This window comes from Rhincodon typus, chromosome 29 (genome assembly GCF_021869965.1).
Source record: "Rhincodon typus isolate 14 chromosome 29, sRhiTyp1.1, whole genome shotgun sequence".
In the NCBI taxonomy this organism is placed as follows: Eukaryota; Metazoa; Chordata; class Chondrichthyes; order Orectolobiformes; family Rhincodontidae; genus Rhincodon; species Rhincodon typus.
Genome location: NC_063360.1, coordinates 14,389,941 through 14,416,695, shown reverse-complemented (window position 1 = coordinate 14,416,695; position 26,755 = coordinate 14,389,941). Strand labels below are relative to the sequence as shown.

Sequence of the window (26,755 nt, the reverse complement as noted above, 5' to 3'; positions counted from 1 at the left end):
GCTGCTGGAAAAGTTCAACAGGTCTGGCAGCATCTGTGAAGGAAAAAATCAGAGTTAACGTTTCGGGTCCGGTGACCCTTCCTCACAACTCAATGTGGAGGTCTGAGGAAGGGTCACCGGACCTGAAATGTTATCTCTGATTTTTCCTTCACAGATGCTGCCAGACCTGTTGAACTTTTCCAGCAGCTTTGATTTTGTTCCTGATTTGCAGCATCCACAGTTTTTTCAGTTTTTATTTAGTGTGCATACAGTATAATTTTCAAAGTTGAGTTATCTACACAAAACTACAAATTATGCAGTTGATCTTTCATTCCAAAATCCTCTGCCTTCCTGCCCTCAGTCCACAATGGGTTCAATCTTATTCTTTGCCATAAATTTCAACAAAAACTATGAAGATTATATTCAATAGGATGTGACAATTCCCAAGCATTCACAAAGCAATATTATGAAGAGCACTAGATGCTACCAGCAGCCAGAAATATGAGAAAGGCTGAATATTGATTTCTTTGGCAAACAGGGAGTTTTTATGTAAATCTTTCCCTCTGGAAATTCAGTTTGTGAGTTTGGACTGTGCAACTGACTGTAATTTCCTTCTCTATTTCATACTCCTCATTTCTATTTTCCCCCTTAATAAATGAGGTGAAACTCTGCGAGGCTGTTAAAATTAATGGTAAGCTAGGTTCTATGTAGAATTGAATGATAAGTATAGTTCAGAGAGAATTTATGACAGGTTAGTTTATACACTGTCTGTGGAACGAGATTAAACGAGTGAGTTAGGGATTATGAGAGAGCAAAGTGTGCATGTGATTGGAAGAAGATGATGTGGAATGTCCATGATCTGACAGATGAGGTTAAGTGGATAAAGTAGAGTCTATGATACAGTAGGGAGTAATTGAGCTGTGAGAGGAATTTAAACAGGTGAAATAGAGTGCATCATAAAGTATACATGGGCTGTGCCAGTAAATGAAATGGTTGAGGTAGTATATGATAGATTATAGAGTGCATGAACTTCGGGAGGAGTGGGATGATGAGGAGAATGCCTGTCTCCCTCTCGTTATTTCCTCCAGGGTCTATCACAATGCCTGTAATAAGGGGAACAGCATGTTTGTACTTACCAATAATTAAAGTCAAGTTTTAAGTTCTGTCTCCTTATCTCCTATATTGCAACTTAATTTCAGAACTTCCAAACTAAGAAGACAGTATATGGATGGATGTATGATTTGAAATGTGACCATATAAAGCCAAATGTCCCTAAGTCCCACTGTGAACAGCTATGGGTTTCTTTCAGAATAAATGTTAAGATGCTCCGGACGTGAGGTATCCACAGAATGCAGGCCACTAAAGGATTTCAGGAAATAGGAGCCTTGAACTCTTTGCAATTATCTGGTTAAATACAACTTGGCTAAAGATTGGTTATAACTTGTTGTGTGACCACAGCAACAAACGTCTCCACAACATGAGGCTCCAGCTCTGCAGGGATTGCCCACAAACTCTCTGATCATTCATGGCCGTCATTTTACTAAAAGATGTCCCAATTAGTGAGTAGTCAGTCTCAGTAATTAGAGAGCCTAGATTTCCTTTGCTATTGCATTCCCTCAATTCAGTGAGCTGGTTAATTTTAACATAATACTGCTTTCTGTTTACTTTTACTCAGATGTTGATGAATGCTCCAGCAGTCCTTGTGTGAATGGGGATTGCATTAACACCCCTGGTGCTTACCATTGCAAGTGTCATGATGGTTTCCAGAGTACTGCCACCAAGCAGGCCTGTATTGGTGAGTTCATACAAGGAGATCAGAGGTCATAACCTCCTTTTTTCTTAAACTCTGTTTGTTGTTTAATTAGTGAGTGCATTCTGTTGGGTCTCACAACTCTCAGCATCCATGTTAATGTTATTATTAACTGAATATTAATATGGTTTCTTGTAAAAACATTGTATCTTTGCACCAACAAATACAGCACAAATCAAAAATGCTCCCTCATCTTCTGTCTTTTATGTAACTATGAGCAGGTGAATTTATATAGCACCTTTAAGGTAGTAAACTATCCCAAGACACTTCACAAAGAGAAAAAAGTGGACACCCGCCACAAAAGGAGATGTTAGGACTGGCAATCAAAAGATTAGTTAAGAGATAGTTTTTAGGAGCAGTTTAAGGAGAGATATCGAAGTTGACAAATTTTAGGGTGCATATTCCAGACTTCAGGACCTAGACAGCTGAAAGCACGATACCAATAGTTAAGTGAAAGAAATTGGGGATTTGCAAAACCTGAGAAACATTTTGGCCATGATTTTAAATCAAAGCGGATATTATGTGGGTGGGAGACAGGATAAGTTTGAAATTCACCCATTGCTGCAGAAATCAGAGCCGGGCAAGGCGAATCCTAATTTAAAATATTGCCAATTCAATTTCTGCCCAGGATGGGTGGGAAGTGGCTGCTGGGATGAGACTGGTACGTTCTGTGAAAAACAACACGTGGATATCAATGGCATGTGAGTAACTTGAGCTCAGATGGTACGGGTGTAGATCGTGTGGGTGTGCTGTAACTGTCCTGGGCTCAAGCCCAGTGATTGCACAAACCTCTTGTCCCCTTTGCTTCAGAAAGAGACATGAGAGTGGAATCAATACATCAAAACAGCAGATGCAGCAAAGGCACACAAGTGTTCTTTCGTTTTGAATTTCTAGCTGCTGTGGTTTGGGCTGTTTAGATTATTGCCCACTGAGAGTTCAGTTTGCTTTTTTCTATTTTACTTAGAAATCTAAACAGATGTTGGCAAGTGATATTTGCAGCATCTGGCTGGGCTGGACTCAAACCCAGGAGTTGGAGGCAAGAGAGAAGGCTTGGTGGTGATAGTTCATATTTTGTTGCTGCCATCAGAGAGTTACCAGAATCAATGTCAAAACTAACCAGCACTGCCACTTCATGCTATAAAGGCCATCTTTTTTGTTTTGGTTGAGTTTGGGTTGATCTGAAAGACGATCTGCATTTGATAGGGGTCAATATCCCACTGACATCTTCCAAAGTGAATTTTCAGATAACGTAAGAAGCTGATAATCAAAGAGATCAACATGAATGAGGTTGCTCCCAGAGTGCCATTGGGGCTGGGCATGTGGTAATGTTAGCATGGATCTCGCAGCATTTGTGATTGGTCTATTGGTTTTAACATCAAACCAGAGGTGATACACACAGAGCTGCACAAATGGTTTTTATTGGCAGCTTGAAAGTTGACACATCTTGACTCAAGTAAGCAACCATCCCTGAGCAACACTTCTAGAAGCTGGGCAGTTTCACACATTTTGCCAGGGATCCAGTGTGTGCTGAATCCTTCATATAAAAACCTGTCCTTGGTGATATGTTCCTTTACAAATCTGTCTCTGATGACATATTTTCCTTCAGAAGAAGACCTCTGGTAATAGCAGTGACCTTTTCTTCAGGAATATGTTTCCTTTGTGTCTAGGCCAGCCCAAATGGCAGGAGCAGTGCAGTGCCTGGAACATCAACTCAAGCTGGTGATATGTATAGTTGATGGCTGGCTAACATCCCAATAATCTGCTTCCTTTTTGGTCTCTAGATATCGATGAGTGTATCCAGAATGGTGTTTTATGCAGGAACGGCCGATGTGTTAACACTGATGGAAGCTTCCAGTGTATCTGCAATGCTGGCTTCGAGCTCACTCCCAATGGAAAGAACTGCATTGGTAGGTATGCTTTACCCACACTAAATCAATCTACAAACAACAGGAGCCAATTTCTAACACCTTTAGTTACAAATAATATGCACAGGCCAAACAGGTGAGTACTTCTGTAATAACTCAGGAACCCTGACTGGAAAGGAACATCATTTATTGTGGACCTCCAAAACAGCCATTACTCATGGCATACATAGGCTATTCTCAGCTTGGGACAAACAGTTCTGCCAACCCATCCCTGGGTCTGCTTTATAAAGGGTTCAGGTGATGTGTTCCAGCTTGGGAAGTCATTGCCTGTTTCCAAGGAAACTCATACTTAATGAGTTCCACAGGGAAGTTATAAGGGTTGTCACAACCTCCTGGATGCTTAGAGCAGAAATTAAGATTATGCCAGTAATTAAAACAGACAGCAACAGGAAACTCAGCAGGGATATCAGATAGTGCCTGTGGAGACAGAAATGAAGTTGTTATCTCAGGTCAATGACCTTTCAACAGAACTGGGAAGAGCAGGAGATGTAATGGGTTTTGAGGAAAGGGGTAAGTGGGGCAGACAAAAATTCTGTGATATGGTGGAAGACAGGAAAGATTGAATCAGTTAGTCTTGCAGGACCAAAAGAATAATGATTAGCAAGAAAGGAAATAATTAAACAAGAGATGCGACTAGAGTAGATGTACTGCTTTTGGTGATCAAAAATAACAGAAAACAAAGAGAAAGACTGAAACATGCAAGAAAAGAAAGCCAAATGAGGTTACTGTCTAAAATTAATGAACTCAGTGTTGACTGTAAAGTACCTCGTAGAGGGAAAAAATGTTGTTTCTCAAGTATGCTTTGAGATTTATTGGTATAATGCAGCAGGCCAAGGACAGAGACATCAGCCTGAGAACTGTATGGAAAATAAAAATGACAGGTCACTGGAAGCTGAATGTCAAACTCTGTGTCACTGTCATTTCAACCTTAGTATCTTATTGCACTTTCAAACCCAATATATTACTGTCACTACGAATCCTACATATTAATTATTGCATTGTCAAAGCCAGCATATTACTGTGCATTCAAATCCAGCATATTACTGTCCTTTCAAATGCAGTAGTTTAGTTATTTCGTTATCAAGCCCAGTGCAGTACTGTCATTTCAAACTCTGTACATTACTGGTATTTCAAACCCAGTATATTATTGTCCTTTCATTATTGCATTGTAAAACTGAGCATTTTACTGTACTTTCAAATTCAGTGTTCTGGTTATTGCTTTGTCAAATCCGGTATACTGCTGTCTTTTCAAACCCTGTACATTACTGTCATTTCAAATTCAGTATATGAATTATCGCATTGTCAAACCCAGTACATTACTAACATTTTAAACCCAACATATTACTGTCCTTTCAAATCCAGTAAATTAATTAATGCATTGTCAAGTCCACTAATTTTAAACCCAGTATATATTAATGTTATTTCAAACCTAGTACGTTAGTCTCCTTTCAAATCCAATATATTATTGTCATGTTAAACCCAACATTTTACTGTTAAACCAAACCAGAATGCACTTTGCAGTAAGTAAATGGAATCAGACATTAGGAAATTTTGAGATGCCATTTGATTGTGGATTGGGGAAGTTGGGGTCTGGAGGAATGGTCTTTAATGGAATTGTTAGCTACTGGGAAAATGGGCTTGCTGGGATAGTTACTGTGCTCACACAGAGTAAATTCACGAGAGGAAGAGTTAGGGAACTGGAGACATGAGTATTGATGGAATCATTAGGCTACTAGAGGATAGACTTGCGTAGACTCGTTACTATATTACAAAGTTACAGTGGTCAATGCTGCTCCGAGTGTCTCTTTATTATTCTTTCGAAACTAGAAACCCCTTTCCGATCTGTAGCTATTGAAAAGTATTGCACATTATTTTAACTCAAGCTTTCTCAGGACCTCATGGAATTCTCACCTTCCTCAGTCTTCTATGCTTCGTGAAATATTTGAGTTTCTAAAACCCATGTGTCGCCTTTGAATTTTGTGAAGTTAATGCTAAGACTCACAGGACTGAATCTCAACCCTAGATCATGATGAATGTGCAACCACCAACATGTGCCTGAATGGAATGTGCATCAACGAGGATGGCAGCTTCAAGTGTATTTGCAAGAATGGCTTTGTTCTCGCTCCTAATGGACGTTACTGTGTGGGTAAGGATGAGCTAAGAGATGTTACTGTGTGGTTATGGATCTGCTAATAAGTGATACTGTATAGGTATGGATCTATTAATTGAAAGTTGCTGTATGAGTAAGGATCTGTTCCCAATGAATCTAATAAATGTGCCAGGACCCTAAAGAAACACCATAACCATCCCCTTAGTATTTACACTGTCTTGTTACATATTCAGGAATGCCTCAAGGTGCCTAGCATACATTAGTTATTTTGAAGTGTTGTGAATGTTGATTTGTAAGCAGATGCCAAAACAGTTTGTGCTCAGTAAGATCACATAAACAGCAATATGATGAATGACTATTGACGAATTTTTGATGGAGCTGGTTAGAAGGTCAGATGTTACTACAGATACAGTGGTATTATATCCAAGAGTACAAACTATCTCTTTTTTTCTTCAGTTATTTTCCACTTCTTACTGACATTGATCTCTCATTGAGGCAGTAGGAAGCTCCGATTCCTTCAGAACTGAACCCTTGGTGCGCTATGATGGTCAGGTTACTGTTTAATAGCACAGTTGAGTAACTGATATTGTGGAACGAGTTCAACAACACCCAAACAATTTTGTTCTATTTATATACTTTGTTCTACAGCCAAATGTAGAAGGCCAGAATAAAAACAGACGTCTGAGATTGTTTTTCCCACTTTCCCTCTCCTGGAGCCTGCTGATAGTGGATGTGGTAGTTCCACACCTGTTGGTCACCCTCTGGTACCTCACCTGAGTGGCCATTCTTTATTAGTCTGGCCAGAGTATGTCATCCAAATGATGGGCTATGGAGGTCATCTCAGCTGAGTCTGTTTCTGGTTTCACAAACGTCCACAAGGGGATAGTGATCAGGAGTTTGATTCCTGACTGAATTTTCCCTTTCCTCAGTGTGGCTGAGAACAGTTGTACTGCTCTTACCTCTGCCCTGAGTTCAGCCTGACTTCGTACTGTTCTCTGATTCAGTGCAGTACTGGATAAACTTAGCAGGCCTTTAGGAGAAAATGCCACACGTTTAAATTGGAATCTGTGTTCTGTTCCTCACTAGTTGCAAATTCAGTTACACCACGTTTTTGCCACCTGATGATCTTCTTTCCTATTGCCAGACATTGATGAATGTCAGACACCTGGTATCTGCATGAATGGCCGCTGCATTAATTCAGAAGGTTCCTTTAGGTGTGAGTGCCCTCCAGGTCTGGCTATTGGAGTAGATGGACGTGTCTGTGTTGGTGAGTGACTTCAACTCATAACTAACCATTATTGAGATTCCCTATAGTGATTGCTATTAGAGGTGGCTGTGGTACCTGGTTTCCTCATGTGTGTGGATCTCTGTTCTGCCTAACACTGTTATGTCGTGGTCTTCCACTGAAAATACCTGTTTTACTACATTCAGTAATCAGCCCAGTTCAAAGTATTGACTCAAATGTGTTTATTATTTCAGAATTTTGGAGAGATTTATCAAGCACTTTAACTTTTTTCTAAATTGCTTTCTAGCGTTGAAAATTGACCTCCATCTCTCTATCTTTGTAACCTCATCCAACCTTGTGTCACCACCTCACTTTGACCGACTTTAGTGACTGTCCATTCAGACACCTCTTGAATTCTCTTCCTAAATTATCCTGTCTATGCAGATTCAAACTGTCTTTGTAAGACATTTTCAAAAACCTAGTTTATGTTTATTCATCTGGCCTCATTTCTTTTCGCAGCATCTGTTTATTTTACTGTTTCTGAAGAAGGGTCCAGACCCAAAACGTCAGCTTTCCTCCTCCTCTGATGCTGCTTGGCCTGCTGTGTTCACGCAGCTCTACACTTTGTTATCTCTGTTTATTTATGATTATGCTTCGTGTGAAACACCTTGCAACATTTTTCTACATTGAAGTTTTTTTATGTAAATTGATGTTGGTGTGTTTAAGTGCCTCCACAGCCCCAGTTTTCCCCAGCTTGGTAACCTCCTACAGCCTCTGAACTTTCCATTCCTCTGCCTCTGGCTTCTTGTGCCTCTCTTCTTCATTTGTCTCACCATTGACAGTCATACATTCATGAATCCAAAGGTCCAGTGTTCCCCCTAAACACCTCCACCAATTCACGTTGCTCTTACCATTGGAAACCCTTGTGAAAATCCACTCCCATGCCTAAGTGTTCACCGCCTTGCCTTGAACTCACCACCTCCTTATTCCCTTCAGGTGCTGTGCAGTGCTTTGGGATATCTCACTCCACTAAACGCCATGTATAAATGCAAGCAGTCACTTTGTAGTGAAGTGTTGGCAAGCACAGTGAAGTAAGTGATCCTCCTTCAAGTTCCACACCAACCAGTGACATGTTTTCATTCCTTTCAGATACCCATATGCGAAGCACTTGTTATGGAGCCATCAAAAAGGGCACTTGTACCCGACCTTTCTCTGGTGCCGTGACCAAATCAGAGTGTTGTTGTGCCAGCCCGGACCATGGCTTTGGAGAGCCCTGCCAGCCCTGCCCAGCCAGGACTTCTGGTAGGGTGCTCTTCCATGTATTTGGTGATGATACAAATATTGGATTGTGGGCGAACAGAACTCAAACTGAGTGTCACTCTTAGCAGTTGGCACCTTACCTTTGTGTCTATATTTTACTGACTCTTTCAATATAATAATATTCTTCCTTCTGCAACTTTCTGAAATGACTGATCCGTTGCTACATCCAAACTCCAGTTTGTAGACTTGTGAATAGCTACATTTTCTGAAGAAATTCGGTGCGGGCATATTTCCACTTCACTCAGCTGAGACAGGATCAACTGAGGGAGAAGCTGCAGAGAAGGGCATGAGCTCCTCCTGCTGGCTGGTCACTCACATTGACTAGAGCGGCTGCACAGGGAGAAATAGTTGAGATAGCTTTGTGACACTTGTGTGAAAAGTGCCATTCAGCTGATCTCTCGAAAGGATAGGTTGTGAGCAGGTTGCAACAATAAATTAGAATAAAGGGAATCAAGGGCTATAGGCAACCGGTAAGGGAAATAGAGGTGAGGCCCAAAATCAGATCTACTATGATCTTAATGAATGACAAAGTGGAGTCAGTAAACTGAGAGGCCTGTTACTTGTTCCTGTTGTTATGATCTTATGAGTATGATTTTGAATTATTTCCTGCATCATGAGGGAGGGAGTAAAATGATTAAAATGTTTCAAAATTCTTTCAGGATGATAAAACTGAATTTGTTAAATGATAAAATCAATTAGAAGAATTGATAATGAAATAATAACAGATTTTGACTCCGAGGAAGGAAAAGGAAGGATCTTCCGTTTGTATACAGGCCCCATCATTTCCAGTGCTTACAGTTAGCACACACTGTCTATTTTGGGAAATAGTGATAACCATTTGGCAATTTCAAAGGTGACCCTGAGAGCAAAAGCAGTTCAATAAACAGTTATGTATTCAAAGGTCTGGGCTGGTTTCAGTCAAAGTCAAGTCCTCAAGTAATTCCATGCTATTATTAAACTCCTGTCTGTTAATCCTGGCCAATGTTTATTCCCCAGTCAATGTAATCGATTGACTCATCACGAACACATAACTTTTTAATGGAGTTTTGCTGTGTGCAAATTGACTGCAGTGATTCCCACATTAAAACAGTAACCACACTTTAATATCTTCTTTGTTCCTGTAAAATACTTCAATGTAGCTTGACATTGTGAAAGCTGCTATATAAATGCAATTGTTTTGACATTGATGTTGTGCAAAGTTGGCTCTTCAAGTGGTTTAAATCAGCTGTTTGCACCTTGGTAAAGTATAACTGTCTCAGTGAAATTCTACATGTAAAAGTACTGAGGAGGAGTTTAAAAATGTGCTGGATTACAATCTCAGCTGATATTAATGCTGGACAGTTCAGTCCCGATGTGAGCTGTACCTGCCTAGACAGGTCCTACCATTGTTTTTCTATTTGTTTTAACTGTGCAGCTTAGTAATTGAATATATTCTCAGGAATTCACAAGAATTCCCCAATTATTTTAACACAATGAATAAAACATTTATTAAACAACAAAAAGTAACAAGCACTATATTACCTGAGACATAAAAATTCGAGACACTTCTTTACAGGCATCGGAAAAGGATTCAAACTCTCACTACCTGTTTTATCCCACTAATATCCTCACAAACACCCACACCTCGACAAAAAGTTATCTCCATTACTTTCACATTAAGGATTCTTACTCAGGCACGAGACTGGTACGGCTGCAACCAGATTCCTTTCAGTGAATTTCTATTCATGCCCTAGGTACTTTCTTTCCTTCAGCTGATACCTTTCCCTGAGATACTTATACTGCAGACTAAACTCACTATTGCTTTAACATGATAAATACATAAATACATGAGTTCCCTAAACTTAATTTCCAGCAATTTTTGCCAAACAGCTTCTTATTAATCAGGTAAACACTTCACTTTCTGAGTGTTTCCAGACACAGACTGCTGACTGCTCTGTTTGTGTGTCACTAACAGCAGCAGAGTTTGTTTTTCATTTTTTAACAATGTAAACTGCTTATTCCCCATCTCCACTTCAAAGATGATAAAACTTCATCAAAATGCAGATAGATTCATAGAGTCATGCAGCACGGAAACGGGCTCTTCAGTCCAACTCATCCCTGTCAATCAGACATCCCAATCTGACCTAGTCCCATTTGCTGCATTTGGCCCATATCCCCCTAAACCCTTCCTATTCATATACCCATGATAAATAAACAAACTTTCAGCCTCTTTTGTACCAGCCCACAAGAACACTTTAAATGAAACAAAGTCATGGCTCCCCTTTCTTAACACAAAATTGAACAATGTAAAATAAACTTAAAGTCATGCATTGTTCCTAATAGCTGAAACTACTCAGTCCATCAGGCAGCATCTGTGGAAAGAGAAATAACATTAACTGCTTTGTGAAAATTACCTGTCATTGGAATACTTTTGCTCAGTTATATCATGTGGGTTTCCACCTGATTTTACTGTTCATCCCCGTACAGTGGATGGATGTAACACTAACTGGATCCTCAGGACCAACCAAAACACATGAAAGCTAATGAACTTCTTACTGTGCATTCTGTGTTATTAGGTTGGCCAGTAATTCATGATTCAATAAGGACAAACATTTTCAGGGAGAGCTAGTGGAGAAATCATGGTCCCTGAATTTTACAACCAGAGTTCTTTGCAAGCAATAATCCCTGCTGGTAGAGTGAGTCAGTCCCTATATTAGGTTCTGTGGTGGATGGTTGTGATTCAGAGCACTGTGTGTCTGCTTTGTTTCATTCTCCCTGTTGTTTTCACAGCTGAGTTCCAGGCTCTATGCAGCAGTGGCATCGGGATCACAGCTGATGGACGAGGTAAGGAGAAGAACCAGTTTGTGTTACTGGCAAAACTTAGGACTGATCCTTCACTGTTTGAAAACTAAATTCCATTATGTTTAATTTTCCTTTTACACAAATCTCATCAGAAACAGATTTTACTCATGGGTGTGAGTGAATAAAAGACAGACTAATGTTGCATATCCTGTCTGATTTGAGATGTTGACTAATGTCCTTCTCTAACAGATTCTGTAGGTTCTTTTCTGTATATTAAGTTTCACATGAAACTGATTAATTCTATCCTCATTAACTCTCTGTGAAGCCAGAAAGAAATGTCCAAAATATTACAACCTATTTTAAATAAATAAATAGGACAGTATATCTGCATTACCCCATTGGCCACACCAGCTTATTTATGGTTTCACTGAAAAACAGACAGAATGTAGCTCCTACATTCCAGGGCTAAGAAATATAGGCTCTAATCCCCTATCATCCCTGTAATGTTAAAGGTTAATCGCTCTTCAGCAATTGATTAGCTCCATGTGTTAGTTTATTTGAATCAGTAAAACATATTACAAGCTGTGAAACAAAATTTACAGCAAACCAACTGATATTTGTATGCAACATATAAAAATAAGGAAGGAATTTGACTGACAGAATCATTGTAAACCAGTTACCTGGACAATAAGTACTGATGTACAATTAGTGTATTCCTTAAGTATACCTTTTGAAAATGTGGAGAGAGGTCAGTCAAGCATTGATTAATTTGCATTTCCATTTGCTCACAGATATCAATGAGTGCGCTCTTGATCCTGATATTTGTGCCAATGGGAATTGTGAGAACCTACGTGGCAGTTACCGCTGTATCTGTAATATTGGCTATGAATCTGACGTCAGTGGCAAGAATTGTGTTGGTGAGTGTGGGACTGTGTTATTTCAACTTGAAGAAAGCATTCAATTAAAAATCATTCCCGTTGATTATCATGAGGCATCCTGATCCTCTATGAAGTATTTGATCCTCTACAAAATATCACAGTCTGTAAAAGCAAGTAGCATTTCTATTATTTGATGAATTAAATTTTTTTTTAAATTCACTCGAGGAACATGGGTGACCAGCCTTTCTTGCCTGTCCCGAGTTGCTCTTGAGAAGGTGGTGGTGAGCTGCCTTCTTGAACCACTGCAGTCCACATGCTGTGAGAGAGAATTCCAGGATTTTGACCCAGAGACCGTGAAGGAACGGCAATATATTTCCAAGTCAGGATGGAGAGTGGCTGGGAAGGGAAATTGCAGGTGGTGATTCTCCCATGTATCTACTGCCCTTGTCCTTCTAGATGGAAATGGTTATGGGTTTAGAAGGTGCTGTCTAAGGATGTTTGGTGAATTTCTGCAGTGCATTTTGTAGATGGTACACACTGCTGCTACTGAGCATCGGTGATGGAGGGAGTGGATGTGGTGCCAAACAAGTGGGCTGCTTTGTCTTGGATGCTGTTGAGCTTCTTGTGTGTTGTTGGAGCTGCACCCATCCAGGAAAGTGGGGAGTATTCCATCACATTCCTGACTTGTGTCTTGTAGATGATGGACAGGCTCTGGGGAGTCCGGAGGTGAGTCACTTGGTGCAGTATTCCTAGCCTCTAACCTGATTTTATACGATTGCGCTTATGTGGCAAATCCAGTTGAGTTTCTGGCTAATGGTAACCCCACAGATGTTGATAGTGGGGGTTACAGTAATGGTAACAGGATTAAATGTCGAGGGGCATGGGTTATTGGAGATAGTCATTATCTGGTGTTTGTATGGTGCAAATGTTACTTGCCACTCGTTAGCATAAGTAACATACATTGCAATGTTTTTTGCTGCTTTGCTGTTGATTAATCTGTCATTTGGAAAGCAAACAATTTTTTAGTGCAATGCCTGAGTTTCAGTTTACTTGCCCAGGCAAGGACAAGCGTCACATTTCAGCAGATTGTGTACAGAACGCAATTCCTAGCTATCATTATCGGATAGAAAAGAGGACATCAGCCCATGATAGCCATAAGGCCTGCTTGTAAGAATGGACAGTAGCTACAAATATCTAAGAGAACATGTGGTGTAAAAACGCAATGATTTGACAAGAACATTTCAGTTATTTGTCCCTTCCCTGGGACTATTTGTGAATTAAGCAATGAAACATCAGGCCATTGTGTGCAGGAGGGAAGAAGAGTGGTGTGATTGACAGAGAGGGAGGAACATGTGGACAGGCTGAACAAGGGTGGAGAGGACAGAAAATGAGTGGGATGAATGAAAGCAGAATGAGTGAACGTTCTTTGAGAGGCTTCTGGAAGGGTTGGGGTAAATCCTGAGCCTTAGTACTTCTGAGATTTTCCTGCCTGAGTAGACCAAGGGCAATTGAACAATTGCTGGAATGATGTGTAATCTGCAATTTCTAATGTTTTCAAGAATGACCGATTGCAAATAAATACTCCTTTCCCCAGATATTGACGAGTGCTCGGTCAATGTGCTTCTGTGTGACAACGGACTGTGTCGTAACACTCCAGGCAGCTACACATGCACCTGCCCCACAGGTTACATCTTCAAACCTGATACTGAGACCTGTGAAGGTGAGAATCTCCATATTGTGTGACCTGGTCACAATGCTGAGCAGTATTCTTTTTGCCAGCGTGCCAGCTATTCTAGTTCACAAGGAAGTTGAATTCATTGCCGCAGTTACACTAAGAGGGAAGATTTTTCTATAAGGCTCTAATATTTTCATTAAAGCTACCATACCCAATGAAGGAACTACTGTGGCCAGATATTCAAGAGATGTGACAGCTACTGCTTTTCAAAATGTAGTCCCACGCAACACTACTACAGGTTTATAAAGCTGTTCCTTTTGGCTTGGTTGGGGTGAACTGAACAAAGCGTCAGACACTGGATGTGACTCTGTTATTATCAGTGCACAACGGAGGTCCTTTGATGACAAACTGTAAGCATGGTCATGCTTTCTGTAATGGCCTGAGGCTACAGCTCCAGTTGTGGACATGCAATGAGTAATGTCGCCTCTGTATTTCCAGACGTGAATGAGTGTGAATCCAGTCCATGTGTGAATGGTTACTGCAGGAACATGGCAGGCTCATTCATCTGTGAATGTTCACTTGGCAGCAAATTGGATCCAACCAGAACCATCTGTATCGGTAAGTCAAGATGTACCATTATATCAGTCCAAACAATCTCTTATCCAGTGTCATTGTTCTGCGTAGGAAGTGACTGCCTGGTGATCAGGGAGTAATTGTATTTGAATGCAGAATACAGGGTTAATGGCAGGATTCTGGGCAGTGTGGAGGAACAGAGGGATCTTGGAGTCCACGTCCATAGATCCCTCAAAGTTGCCACCCAAGTTGATAGGGTTGTTAAGAAGGTGTATGGTATGTTGGCTTTCATTGGCAGGGGACTTGAGTTTAAGAGTCGCGAGGTTATGCTGCAGCTCTGTAAAACCCTGGTTAGACCACACTTGGAATACAGTGTTCAGTTCTGGTCGCCTCATTATAGAAAGGATGTGGAAGGTTTAGAGAGGGTGCAGAGGAGATTTACAAGGGTTCTGTCTGGACTGGAGGGCAGGTCTTATGAGGAAAGGTTGAGGGAACTAGGGCTTTTCTCATTGGAGCGAAGAAGGATGAGAGGAGACTTGATAGAGTTATGCCAAATGATGAGAGGCATTGATAGAGTGGATAGTCAGAGACTTTTTCCCAGGGCGGAAATGACTATTACAAGGGGGCATAATTTCAAGGTGATTGGAGGAAGGTATAGGGGAGATGTCAGAGGTAGGTTCTTCACACAGAGAGTGGTGGGTGAGTGGAATGCGCTGCTGGTGGTGGTAGTGGGGTCAGATACATTAGGGACATTTAAGCGACTCTTGGGTAGGTGCATGGATGATAGTATAATGTAGGGTATGCAGGGTAGTTTGATTTTAGAGTAGGATAATAGGTCGGCACAACATCGTGGGCTGAAGGGCCTGTACTGTACTGTTCTATGTTCTAACCCAGGCCCCTTCCTTTTTATCACTAATGAGCCCATTTGCTTGAGCTGTGTTGACTAAGCTGTATTTTATTCAGGACTTAATCTGGGAGTGAGCTCTGTTTCTTTAAGTAAGTTAATCTGCCTCTGAATGAGCCATTTCTAAGCAGCTAGCAGTATCTACAAGAACAATTTGTATAGTTTCTTCAACATAATAAGATGTCCGCAGTCTGTTCACAGAAGCATTCTAAAATGGAACATGACATTCAGCCACACAAGGAGGTATTGTGTGAGATGAGCAAATGTTTGATCAAAGGAGGTAAGTTTTAAGGACTGTATTAAAGGAGAAAACCAAGAAAAGAGAAGCCATGAGTGTAGGAGAGCTTGGGGCCTGAGGCGTCTGAAGGGTTAGTTACCAGAGGTCGAGCAATTAAAATCTTGAGTGTAGAGTTCAGAATTTACAGAAATGCAAACTCTGAGAGGCTTGTGGGGCAGGCGATGGTTACAGAGATAGGGAGAGGTGAAGGCATGGAGTGATTTAAAAGCAAATATGAGAATCTTAAAATCAAGATATTGATTGACTGAAGTCAACGTAGGTCAGTGAGCACAGGGCTGATGGGAAAATGCAACTTCATGCAGGGTAAAACAGGCAGTAAAGTTTTGGATAACCCCAAGTTTATGAAGGTCTAATGTTGGAGTCTAGCCAGGAGTGCATTGCAGTAGTCACATCTGGAGCTAACAAAGACGTGGATGATGGTTTCAACAGCAGATAGGCTGAAGCAGCAGTGAAGTGGGTCACGTGATGGAGGTGGAAATTGACATTCTTGACAGAGGCATGAAGATGAAGTCAGGAGCTCCAATGTGACACCAAAGTTGTGAACAAACTGGCTTGATCTAGGAGTGTACCCCTGTAGCTTCCTGCTGTTTGACAGCTGAGATTCCGCAGATGTAACCCTGCCCGACAATCCTCAATCTTCCAGCAAACATGCAGCAGATTGGGATGTCGGCAAAGCCTGATTGTGACCTGGTCTAGCCCTGTGGTACTGGCTGCTAATGCAGAGCTCACGTTCGCTGCACGGCCAGCATTGTCCTTTCTTATGGCTCAGATTTCTCTCCATTTCTCCAGACAGTCAGCGGTTATGGGATCCTTAGAGATGAGGTACCTCCCTGAGACACAGGGATGGCAGTCTGATCTGCTATCCATGCACACACATTACAAGGGCTTTGTTTTGTGACAGCCCCTTCCCACAGCACACATTTCCCAGTCCAGGAAATGCCTGCACCAATTTCAGTTCCAGTGAACTCAACTCAAATTGGAGCGTTAGTCTGGAATTATCCTGGACTTTTGGCCAAGCTACTCACTGGGCAAGCTCACTGAACTAGCAGTGAGCCCTAAACTTGGAATGAAATTATGTCCTGGTTCTAATTTCTAATACTGCAGTGCCTTCCAATTACTGTGGGCTCCATAGAGTTAGGGTGTTTAGATGTTTATGCTCAACATCTTCATTTTTCCAGCTTCTATATTCCTGTTTAAACTTTTAGATACAGAATGGAGACAGGCAGAGAATTCAGCTTTCAATTAGTAAAGAGGAAGTAAACTATTGCAGCAAGGGTTCAGAATGGTTACAGTACCGCTGCTGATTATGGAATTTTAAATAAAAAGTAATACTGTAGAATCAGATTAATTTTTACAGGCTGCAGTATGATTTCCAACAAGTATGTGGCCCCACCTGTGAGGCACTGAGACTGAAGACTGTCAGTTTCCAATTGAATCACTGAGGCAGAACACTGCCATGGCAACCGGCTAGAAGTGGATGTTTATTAATGGAATGGAGTCACTCGAGGCATATCAGGTGTCAGCTTGGTCCTGTTAGTTGATGGTTTTTGGATGGGGCTCTCAATCCACTCCGTTCCACTCTCTCCTTTTCACACTGTGCCTGAGGCAAGCACTAACTGGGAGGCTGTCCTGGGGTGTGTGGGTTCACTGGTGTCTGCGGGCTGAGGGAAGTGACTTAGTGGGGATTGTGACAAATCCCATTCTCTGCTTTTTTCTTTCCCCAACAGACAGTATGAAGGGGACGTGCTGGCTGAATATTCAGGATGGACGCTGCGAGGTGAACATCAACGGAGCGACACTGAAGTCGGAGTGCTGCGCTACCTTGGGAGCAGCCTGGGGCAGTCCGTGTGAACACTGCGAGCTGGGTACTCACCTGGGCTGAGGGGTTTACTTGGCGGGTGGTAGTAGGGGCATGGAGGTTGGAGGGCATTGGCGCAATGGTGATATCATTTTTCCAAAGCCTGGACTTTTACATTGGATTGAAATTGAACAGCACACACAGCAAGCAAAACCCAGCACCCAGTTTTCATAGAATCATATAATCCCTATGTTTTATATAATTTATCATTCAATTACTCAGTTCCTTGTTTCTCCTAATTTGTTTTTCTTTTAATTCTTTCATGGGATGTGGGCATCACTGGCAAGAATGGTATTTGTTAACCATCACTAATTGGGTGGCTCACCAGGCCATTTTCAGAGGGAGATTAACACTCAGCCACATTGCAGTGGGTCTGGATTCACATAGAAACCAGACCAGGTAAGGGCACAAATTTCTCCCTGTAAAGGACATTGGTGAACCAGATGGGTTTTTACAACAATCAGTGGTCACCATTACTGCCATAAGCTTTCACTTCTGGTTTTATGAGTTGAGTTTTTCATTTTGATAGCTGTCCATATGAAATGTGAACAGGAAGCAGGAGTAGGCCTTTCAGCCCCTCAGGGTGGCTCTGCCTTTCAGTACGATCATAGCTGATCTGATTGTAACCTCAAATCCACATACCCACCCTATCTCTGATCTTGTTTCAACCCTTGCTAACCAAAACTTTATCCACCTCAGCCTTTAAAATGTGCAAGACTTTGTTTCTAATGCCTTTTTTACGAAAATTGTCTTAAAGACTTGCAGGCCGCTGAGAAATAAAAATGTTGCCTTAGTCTGAGAATTGAACTCATGTTCCCACAGCATTGGCTAGGGCCACTGGATTAGTAACTCGGTGACATTACCACTGCACCATTCTCACCCTTATTTGAAACATTATGGAAAGGGTGAGTGCTAAGTTGCACACTCAGTTGACATTCATTGTGTAAGTAGGGTTCATTTTTTATTCATTCACGGGATGAGGGCATCACTGGCTAGGCAGCATTTATTGCCCATCCCTAATTGCCCAGAAAGAGTCAACCACATTGTGGGTGTCTGGAGTCACATGTAGGCCAGACCAGGTGAGGATGGTAGTTTCCTTCCCGAAATGACATTAGTGAACCAGACGGGTTTTTCCTGACAATCGACAATTGACAATGGATTCACAGTCATCATTAGACTCTTAATTCCAGATCTTCATTGAATTCAATTTCCACCATCTGCCGTGGCGGGATTCGAACCCGGATCCTCAGAACATTATCTGGGTCTCTGGATTAATAGTCCAGCGATAATGCCACCATGCCATTGCCTCCCCTGACAGGGTTCAGGTACTTGTAATTGAAAGGGCAGAAAGTGCTTAGAGAGATCACATTTTGCCATGGTTTTCCATTTATTGGAGAGAAGGAATGAAAGAGAGACTGTGGTCTTTCATATTTGGAGTGCCAAGTGGGCAGCCACACAATTGTTGTTTAATGACTGGTGCCTAGTTTCAGCAGATGGGCAAGGGCACAGCAGAATTGGAGATGGGCTCAAGACAGTGGCAGACTGCTGCCTGCTAAGGAAAATGAAAAGCAATGCCCTTTTCTCCAAGCAATTTGATCCAGGTTAGCTACACAATGTAAAAACCACTCATTTTAATATCCATATAATAATAGGACGTGAGCACACAAATTCGCAGTACGGATTTCAGCAGAAGATGCTCATGCCAGGAAATTTTGATACATACTCATTTATTGTAATGGATTAATCTGCATATTCACCACAGGTAAAATTAATTTACAATGATTATATTGGCACATTGAAAATAGGTACAATTATCATCAGTAATTGTGTTATGGCCTCTCACTTACATAAATAATACACCGTACAAATTTCTCCAAAGTTGTGATTCTCCTGCCTTGTACCTGATTTGCTTTGTTCGAATGTGTGCTGGATCAGCACTTCCACAGAAACCCTTTGTGTGATATGTTGTCAAGTCAGCAGTCCACTCAAGTGAAAGATTTCACCAGGTGAAGTGAAAACCCAGAATTATTCACTTATTTGGATCTAACAGCATCATAAACAGAGTCTTGCAAAAACTAGGTCTGTATGTTTGATCATGTGCCATTATTGCATGGCTGTTAAAGGTTCAGAAGATCAACTGCCAGGAGCTGAATTAGTGAACCATGTTTATGTTTCTTTTGCAGATCCCACCTGTCCCAGAGGCTATGCTAGAGTGAAAGGCGTTACTTGTGAAGGTCAGCTCGGAATGTTCAATCATTCCAACTAAAACAAGGATTAAATCACCTAGAACTGACTCAAAGAATGACATAAACACAGCTCGTAGATTTACATTACTATAGTGTATAGTTAATCTCCATTCTTATTTTCACTGACATCGTAAACTGCCCTGTAGTGTGTGTGGGCTATTACAGATGAGTTCACACAAGCCTATAAGGGAGGGGGCTTCCTGTTTTCATTAGGAAGTTAATGTGTCTATTAATGCTGTTTAGTTTGGGAGGTGTTCCAGAAGTGACTTTGTAAAGACCTATCAGACTGTTAAGGGTTGATAGAAAGTTAACGCAGAATACTATTCTAAGGTAAACTATAAAAGTAGAACTTATGGACAAAGGCTCAAACCAGTTAGTGGCATATTTAGGGAAATAACAAGAAAGATTTTATATAAATTGATCAGCCAGCTGTTATATATCTCTGCAAAGATGGCCAAAAGTGCTTATGCTACCAAAAAAGCAAGATTGTGGCTTTCAACAATTCTAAAAGTACTAATCCATGATTGTTCCAAATATTTTCTGAAACACATTACAGTTGTAGATGTAACTTGTGTCTAATATGATTTCACATCGATTCTGTGAAGCCTATTGCACTTCTACCAAACTGGAATACAAATTTTCTGATCAAATGTAGGCATCTGATATCGTTATTGAGTTAACTCTTCCATCAAACTTAACATCTAGTATTGAAATTGCTTCATCCTTTTATCTCTGTATTTTTGCACTCTAACTTCCTCGAAACATATCTATAACATTATCCTATTTTGCTTGTTTTATAAATCATGAAATGAACAACTTGTGATGTATCTTTTTCCACCAGATGTGAACGAGTGTGATGTATTCCCTGGTGTTTGCACAAATGGACGGTGTGTGAACACACAGGGCTCATTCAAGTGTGACTGCCCTGGAGGACTGACTTTGGATGGGACTGGAAGAACCTGTGTGGGTAAGAACAGATCACTGAGGGACCTGAGTGGGAGAAAGTGTTTACTTTTCATCAATAATGACATAGTTGAACATAGCATGATATTCCCTGCCTTGATATTCGCCAGGGCATAATGGACAGCACACTTACCTCCTCATCAGAAGATTCCAGATTTACGTTCCACTCCAGCGATGAGATCCCAATTTGCTTTGATTTCCAAGCACTTCAACATAGTATTGATGGAGCACTGCACTGTTGAAAAGGTCATCTTTTGGATGAGGTGTTAAAGGGATCAGCTACGCCAAAAGAACTGAAACGTTTTTGAACACCCGAGCCTCTCCTTGATTGATGTTCTGATTTCTCGATCTCTTGTTGTCAAATTCACAATGTTTCATTGCACATAGTCAAGCGGCTTCAAGTGCTTTGGTGTTTTATCTATTGAAATTTCAAAGGAAGGGTGGGAGGTGGGGCATAGCTTGGTATGGTTGTTGTCTGGGGGGCATACGTTTGAATGGAGGAGTGAGTTGAAGGCATGACGATACCTCCCTTCCAAAACATTATCTCATAAAGACTATTGTTCATGATATTTCTGATATACCATGAGCCTTAGTCCTTTAAAAATCTACCCAACTCCATAAGATAGAGTTGCTAAATAAGTTAGTATCACTTAAAATGAACAAGTCGTCTAGTACAGATGGGATGCATTCTAAGTTGCTGAAGGATACTAGGTAGAGATAGGAGAAGCTCTGACCATGATCCTTCATTCCTCCTTCGGAATGGGACTGATACCACAGGATGGGAGAGTTGCAAATGTTACAACCCATTTCAAACTAGATACATGGCAGGCCAATCAGTACATTAGTAATGAAGAAAGCTACTAGAGATTGATACCAGGCCTAAATGTTTACTGTCTAACTAATCCAACAGTTCTTTGATGCAATGCTTGGCAATAGAGCAAATAAAACAATAGTTGTAGACTTCAGGAGGACAAGTACAGGCTGTAGAAATGGGCAGTTACATGGAGTTTGAAGTTTGGAGAATCAACATGGGGAGAAACCATCATCAACACAGTGCAAGGACAAGAACCTGGCTGTGTATATTCATTAAGTTATTAACAGTGACAGGGCAAGGTGATAAGGTCAGTTTAATAAGGATATGTGGCTTAGTAAATAGGGAATTGAATACAAAATCAAAGAAATCATGTTAATCCTTTACAAATCTCCAGTTATGCTCAGAGTATTGTGTACGATTCAGGGCATCATAATATTAAGGAATTTGAAGAAGTGCAGATAGTTTACTAAATGAATGCATAGGAAAAGGGACCTTAGTTTGTGGAGATTTATGGGAAGCTAGGATTCATCTACTTAGAGCAAAGAGGTAATGGGGAGACCTAATGGAAGTATCCACAATTATGTAGAACTGAGATAGTGCAAGGAAGGAATTATCAAAGGGGGAAGTATAGATGATTTTCAGGTGTTGAAGTTGTTGTGCTATGGGTGGCAGAGTAAATTCCATCAGAATTTTTAAAGGACAAGTACTTGAAGAAGACTAATTTGCCAGGATGTGGAGCAAAATTACGCAGCTCTTTTAGAAAATGAGATAAACGGTCTCCTCCTTTTGTTAAGGGTCTATGATCCTAAGACAGTCAGCTGATGGCAGCCATACATTTTGCTGTGGGAAATGTGATGTTCTTTGTTCTCTGTGTTGAGTGACCCCTTTATGCTGAGGCAAAGTAGCAGCAATAAGGAAAGGAAAGAAGATATTCCTGCACTTGGATCGCACCCTGCCAGCCAAAGTTCTGTCTCTACACAGCCACTCGGAGGGTCTGCGCACACTGCACATGTGCTAATTGGTACGTGGATGCATTGGCTTGGGAAGTTGTTGCCTCACATGGACTTCACTGGCCCACACAGTAGCAGTGAAAGTTGGTGGGAACGTAGTCTACTCCCCCTTGAGACATTGTGCCTGATGTATCCAAAGATGAGGAGTTCAAGAGTTGGCCAGTTTAGCCTCATAGAGACCCACTGAAGATATCTGTGACCCTCAGTTAAAAGCCATTTCAACCTGATAGAGCTGACCTTAAGAGAGCTTCACATCGCACTTAGGTACAGCAAACCTGCTGAAGATGAAAAAATAGTATTTCATATGGACTAACTTCAATCTTTTGATAATCTCTGATGAAGCCAATTGAAAGATCATTACTTGGAATTGCAATTGTTATCTGATAGAACCCCAACCAGAATAGAAAATACCTTTTCACAAAGTTGAACTCTGATGAATAGTCATCTTATCAAGGCAGAAGTGTGGCTAGATCAGGGCTAACTAAAGCAGGAGCAGGGTGATCTTTTAAAAACTATAGACAGTAGATGCTCTTTCAGGTGCTAATGTCTATACTGCTTATTTCTAGCACCTTCTGTCCCTTTTCTGTTTGTGTTTAAATTTAGTCTGAGCTAAATGGTGGAGCATTGCTGTCAGTCTTGTTACTCTGTTATGGAACACTGTTGTGAAATGCTTTGGGGCTGACTCTATGCTGTCTATTCCCTGTAGATGTTCGCCTGGAACATTGCTACCTGAAGTGGGAGGAGGATGAATGTACAGAGCCAATGGCGAACCGGTTCCGTATTGATACTTGCTGCTGTTCGATTGGCCGTGCCTGGGGTGGAGACTGTGAGGAATGCCCACAGCCTGGCACACAGGAATATGCAGCTATTTGTCCCAGGGGACCAGGATTTGCCAACAGGGGTGATGTTCTGACAGGCAGACCATTCTACAAGGGTAATGGTTTAATGAATAACTACATCAAATTACATATTGCATGTACAGGCATTCTCCTCAGGACCTGTTGTCATGATTTTTGATTAAGCATTTACGTCAACATCTAACCATGAACATACCTCTGAAAACAGTTACCTCTAACTATGTAGCTTCCAGTTCTAGCCAACAGGTGAAACTGAAACAGGTTTCAGAGGACTCTCTGAAAAATCTGGATATGAAAATAGTTGTATTCATCAAAAAACTGTGAGAAATGTCATAGGCACATCTCTTTCTAGTGTTTCAGTAAATACTGAAAAATTACAAACTCTAGGAATACATATCCCATAAACAGTATATTGTTGTTCCAAATATTGGATGTGCTTCTGATGCACTCTTCCAGAAGTGATCCTCCATCTGGTACAGCTGATGAGCATCAAGGGCAGCACATTTCATCAATGTTTTGGTGTTGGATAGATCTTTGTAATTAAAGCATTGATTCAGAACAGTATCCTTTCCCTAGTGCTTATGGTACTGGGATATTTGTGCTGCCATTGTTTTCTACTGCTCTCTCTGGCTCTCTGTTACAAGTGAAAATTCAATAGTAACATTTGTACTAGAAGCCAGGTGGTCTGCCAAGAGAGAAATAGATAAGATGGAGGTACTTGCATCAGAAGAAAATCTGAGCAGGTAGAGGGGACAATGCCACATTTGCAAAACATTTCAGGAGATTTCAACAGCACATTTTCACTGAGTGGATATTAACGTAAGGTTGTAGATAACCATGCTGTACAAATGAAGAGCCTTTTACCCAAAAAATGATGATTCAGGTTTAAAGTAAAATGGCTGTAAATGTTGGTGTGGCAGAGTTTGCCTCAGGTGTAAGTTTATCTTTATGGGATGTGCCTTCACCCCAACTGTTATTAGACTCAGTCATTCCACTCCCTTTGAAGAGAAAGCCATCTTTCTAGATGCTTTCTGACCAGATATTTGGCCAAGCTAGCTACTTCCTATAATGATCAGGGCAGTGAATCCATGTTAATTAGAATCAGCCCAATTGCTCCAGTTATGGACCAGGGTTCACCACCATCAGCCCCAGTGCCCCACTCCAGTCACTGGTGAAACATAACTAGTCTCTTTCTTCCGGTCCTCCTGGTGTGGACCCATTTAAATATGTTCAATCCTTATTGCCTGTTTTTGGATCCAGGTCTGTATCCATATAAACAACTTGCTACCCTTTGATGTCAGGTTATTTTCTAGTTTGTGTGGCTTCAGATGGAAAGTTTCCTACCTCTGATTTACACAGTGCCCTTAGTGACTACACTGATTGTCTTACTGTCTTTCAGATATCAATGAATGTAAGGTATTCTCCAGTCTGTGCACATATGGAACATGCCGGAACACAGTTGGAAGCTTTAAATGTCGCTGTGATAGTGGGTTTGCCCTAAACATGGAGGAAAGGAATTGTACAGGTAGGACAACACTAGGAGATACTGGCTAGCTCATTGTTTCAGAGAGATATAGGTGACATTCTCTCCATTTGCTTTCCCTGTCTTCTGTACATCTTTCTTTTCTATTTGCATCTGCCTCTGTCATTTTCTGTTTAACATTTTCTTTGACTGTCTAAACTGCAGTTCTTTTCATCTGTCTAATTCTGCTCATCTGCACCCTCTTTATCTTTTTGTTCCTTTTCTATTTAGCTCTGTTCCTTCTTTGTTTTCTTTTATTCTCTCTTTCCCGCTCTGTCACATATTCATTGTCTGATTCTCCTGTCTCATTCTTGTAGATATCAACGAATGCCGTATCTCGCCGGACCTCTGTGGCCATGGCACGTGTGTGAACACACCAGGCAGTTTTGAATGTGAATGCTTTGATGGATATGAAAGTGGTTTTATGATGATGAAGAACTGCATGGGTAAGTGATCATTACCAGCTGATCACCATTGACAGTCTAAGACTGGGTTTTCATGAATTAAATGACACAAACGAGGGAAAGTGAATCACAGCACAGCTCAGACTGAAGTCTGTAGTGAAGGCTGAATGTACTTTAAGTACATTAGAGCTGAAAAAAATGAAGAAACGGGAAAACCCAACAGCCTAACAAGTGTGTGCATCTCTAATGGATCGCCTCCATCTATTCACCTCCTCACTATCTACTTCAACCTTGTCTCTCACCATTTATATTATTTCTGCAAAAACTCAACTAAGTGCCTGATCCTCTCCACTTCCTTGATAAATTACTCCACAACTCGGTGAAAAGATGCTTCCAAGCTTTACTTCTTACTCTTACATTCCTAACTTTAAATCTTCCTTCTTTGGAATTTGAATCCCAGCATAATGGACAATCTGTCTGGATTAGTTTGGAAATCCCTTCAGAGCTACAAAAAACATTAATTAACATACCTCAAATTCTCTTGTTCAATTTTTTGTCACGCCAGCCTAACTCTTGTGCCCTATGACCCTTCTCCAGTGCTGACATCTTTCCTGTGATTAGGAGCCCTGGACTTACTTACCAATGGAGGTCTAACCAATACCTTATGCACAGCAATAGTATAGGATGGCCTTCTGGTATTGAGGTTGAGGATTGTAATTCATTATTCATCTCACTCCTACAGACCTGTGCTGTGTCTCCATCTTCTCATCGGTAAACAGGCCTACCAGATTTTTGCACTGTTGCTTCCTACCTTATTACCTCCGTAGTCTGACCCTTCGTCCCAGTATCTCTCATTATCCTGCAGTTATTCTCAATGGTCACCATTAGTCTTGGTGCTCCAAACAAATTCCCACTGCCCCTGTTCCCTCTCACAGTTCACAGAGGGGTCAGGCAACAAATGTACAATGAGATTCATGTGGTCTCTTGCTTTGAATAACTTGAATGGATGATGAGCTGTGCAGAAATGAATTTGGCACTGCACTGTGACATGGTCTAAATTTGGAATGCCCCCACCCGGCAACTGCTTTGAGCCCTTTTGATACAGATGTAACCTTGTATCTACATAGACATTCCAGAACAGGAAGTATAGAGTGAAGCCCAGCTCTCCTTCTTGGAATGGCCTCAGCCACTCTTTGTGGTGGCCTGTTTTAATGGTTTCCACATGTTGCTTTGCTAGCAGGGGCTGATCTGTGCCAAACAATCCTTTATTCACTGGAGTTGGAAGCAGCTGTAGAATACTTAATAAATTCCACGCAGTAGATATTGAGATTTAAAGAACATTCCAGAATTTATATTGCCTGAGCCGTAATTAGAGGTGTGAAGGAGATGTAACATTAGCATCAGAGAGAGCCTTTGATTGCATTACAGACCTCACATCATGCTACAGGCCTGTTACTGTACCGTAGGTCCCACAAGCTTTACTTGTCCTGGGATGGTTGCAATTTCTGTTACACAAAGGACACAGAACTAGTGGCAATCTCTCTCCTCGTCACTGATTCACTTGTAGGCCTTCCCACTTACACTGTTCCCAATTCAGACCCTC

General features: G+C 41.2%; 1 protein-coding gene across 1 annotated transcript in view; it reads left to right on the top strand.

Moving 5' to 3' along the window:
• The window catches only part of fbn2b (fibrillin 2b), a 193,163-nt gene that overhangs the window by 95,618 nt on the left and 70,790 nt on the right, over positions 1 to 26,755 (top strand). Inside the window, exons 12-26 of the mRNA XM_048613904.1 lie at positions 1,655 to 1,774; positions 3,571 to 3,696; positions 5,738 to 5,860; positions 6,969 to 7,091; positions 8,199 to 8,351; positions 11,139 to 11,192; positions 11,942 to 12,067; positions 13,623 to 13,748; positions 14,202 to 14,321; positions 17,206 to 17,343; positions 19,520 to 19,570; positions 20,424 to 20,549; positions 23,076 to 23,303; positions 24,626 to 24,751; positions 25,066 to 25,194. Of these exons, the coding sequence (XP_048469861.1) occupies positions 1,655 to 1,774; positions 3,571 to 3,696; positions 5,738 to 5,860; positions 6,969 to 7,091; positions 8,199 to 8,351; positions 11,139 to 11,192; positions 11,942 to 12,067; positions 13,623 to 13,748; positions 14,202 to 14,321; positions 17,206 to 17,343; positions 19,520 to 19,570; positions 20,424 to 20,549; positions 23,076 to 23,303; positions 24,626 to 24,751; positions 25,066 to 25,194 (1,869 nt within the window). The remainder of the gene's footprint in view (positions 1 to 1,654; positions 1,775 to 3,570; positions 3,697 to 5,737; positions 5,861 to 6,968; positions 7,092 to 8,198; positions 8,352 to 11,138; positions 11,193 to 11,941; positions 12,068 to 13,622; positions 13,749 to 14,201; positions 14,322 to 17,205; positions 17,344 to 19,519; positions 19,571 to 20,423; positions 20,550 to 23,075; positions 23,304 to 24,625; positions 24,752 to 25,065; positions 25,195 to 26,755) is intronic.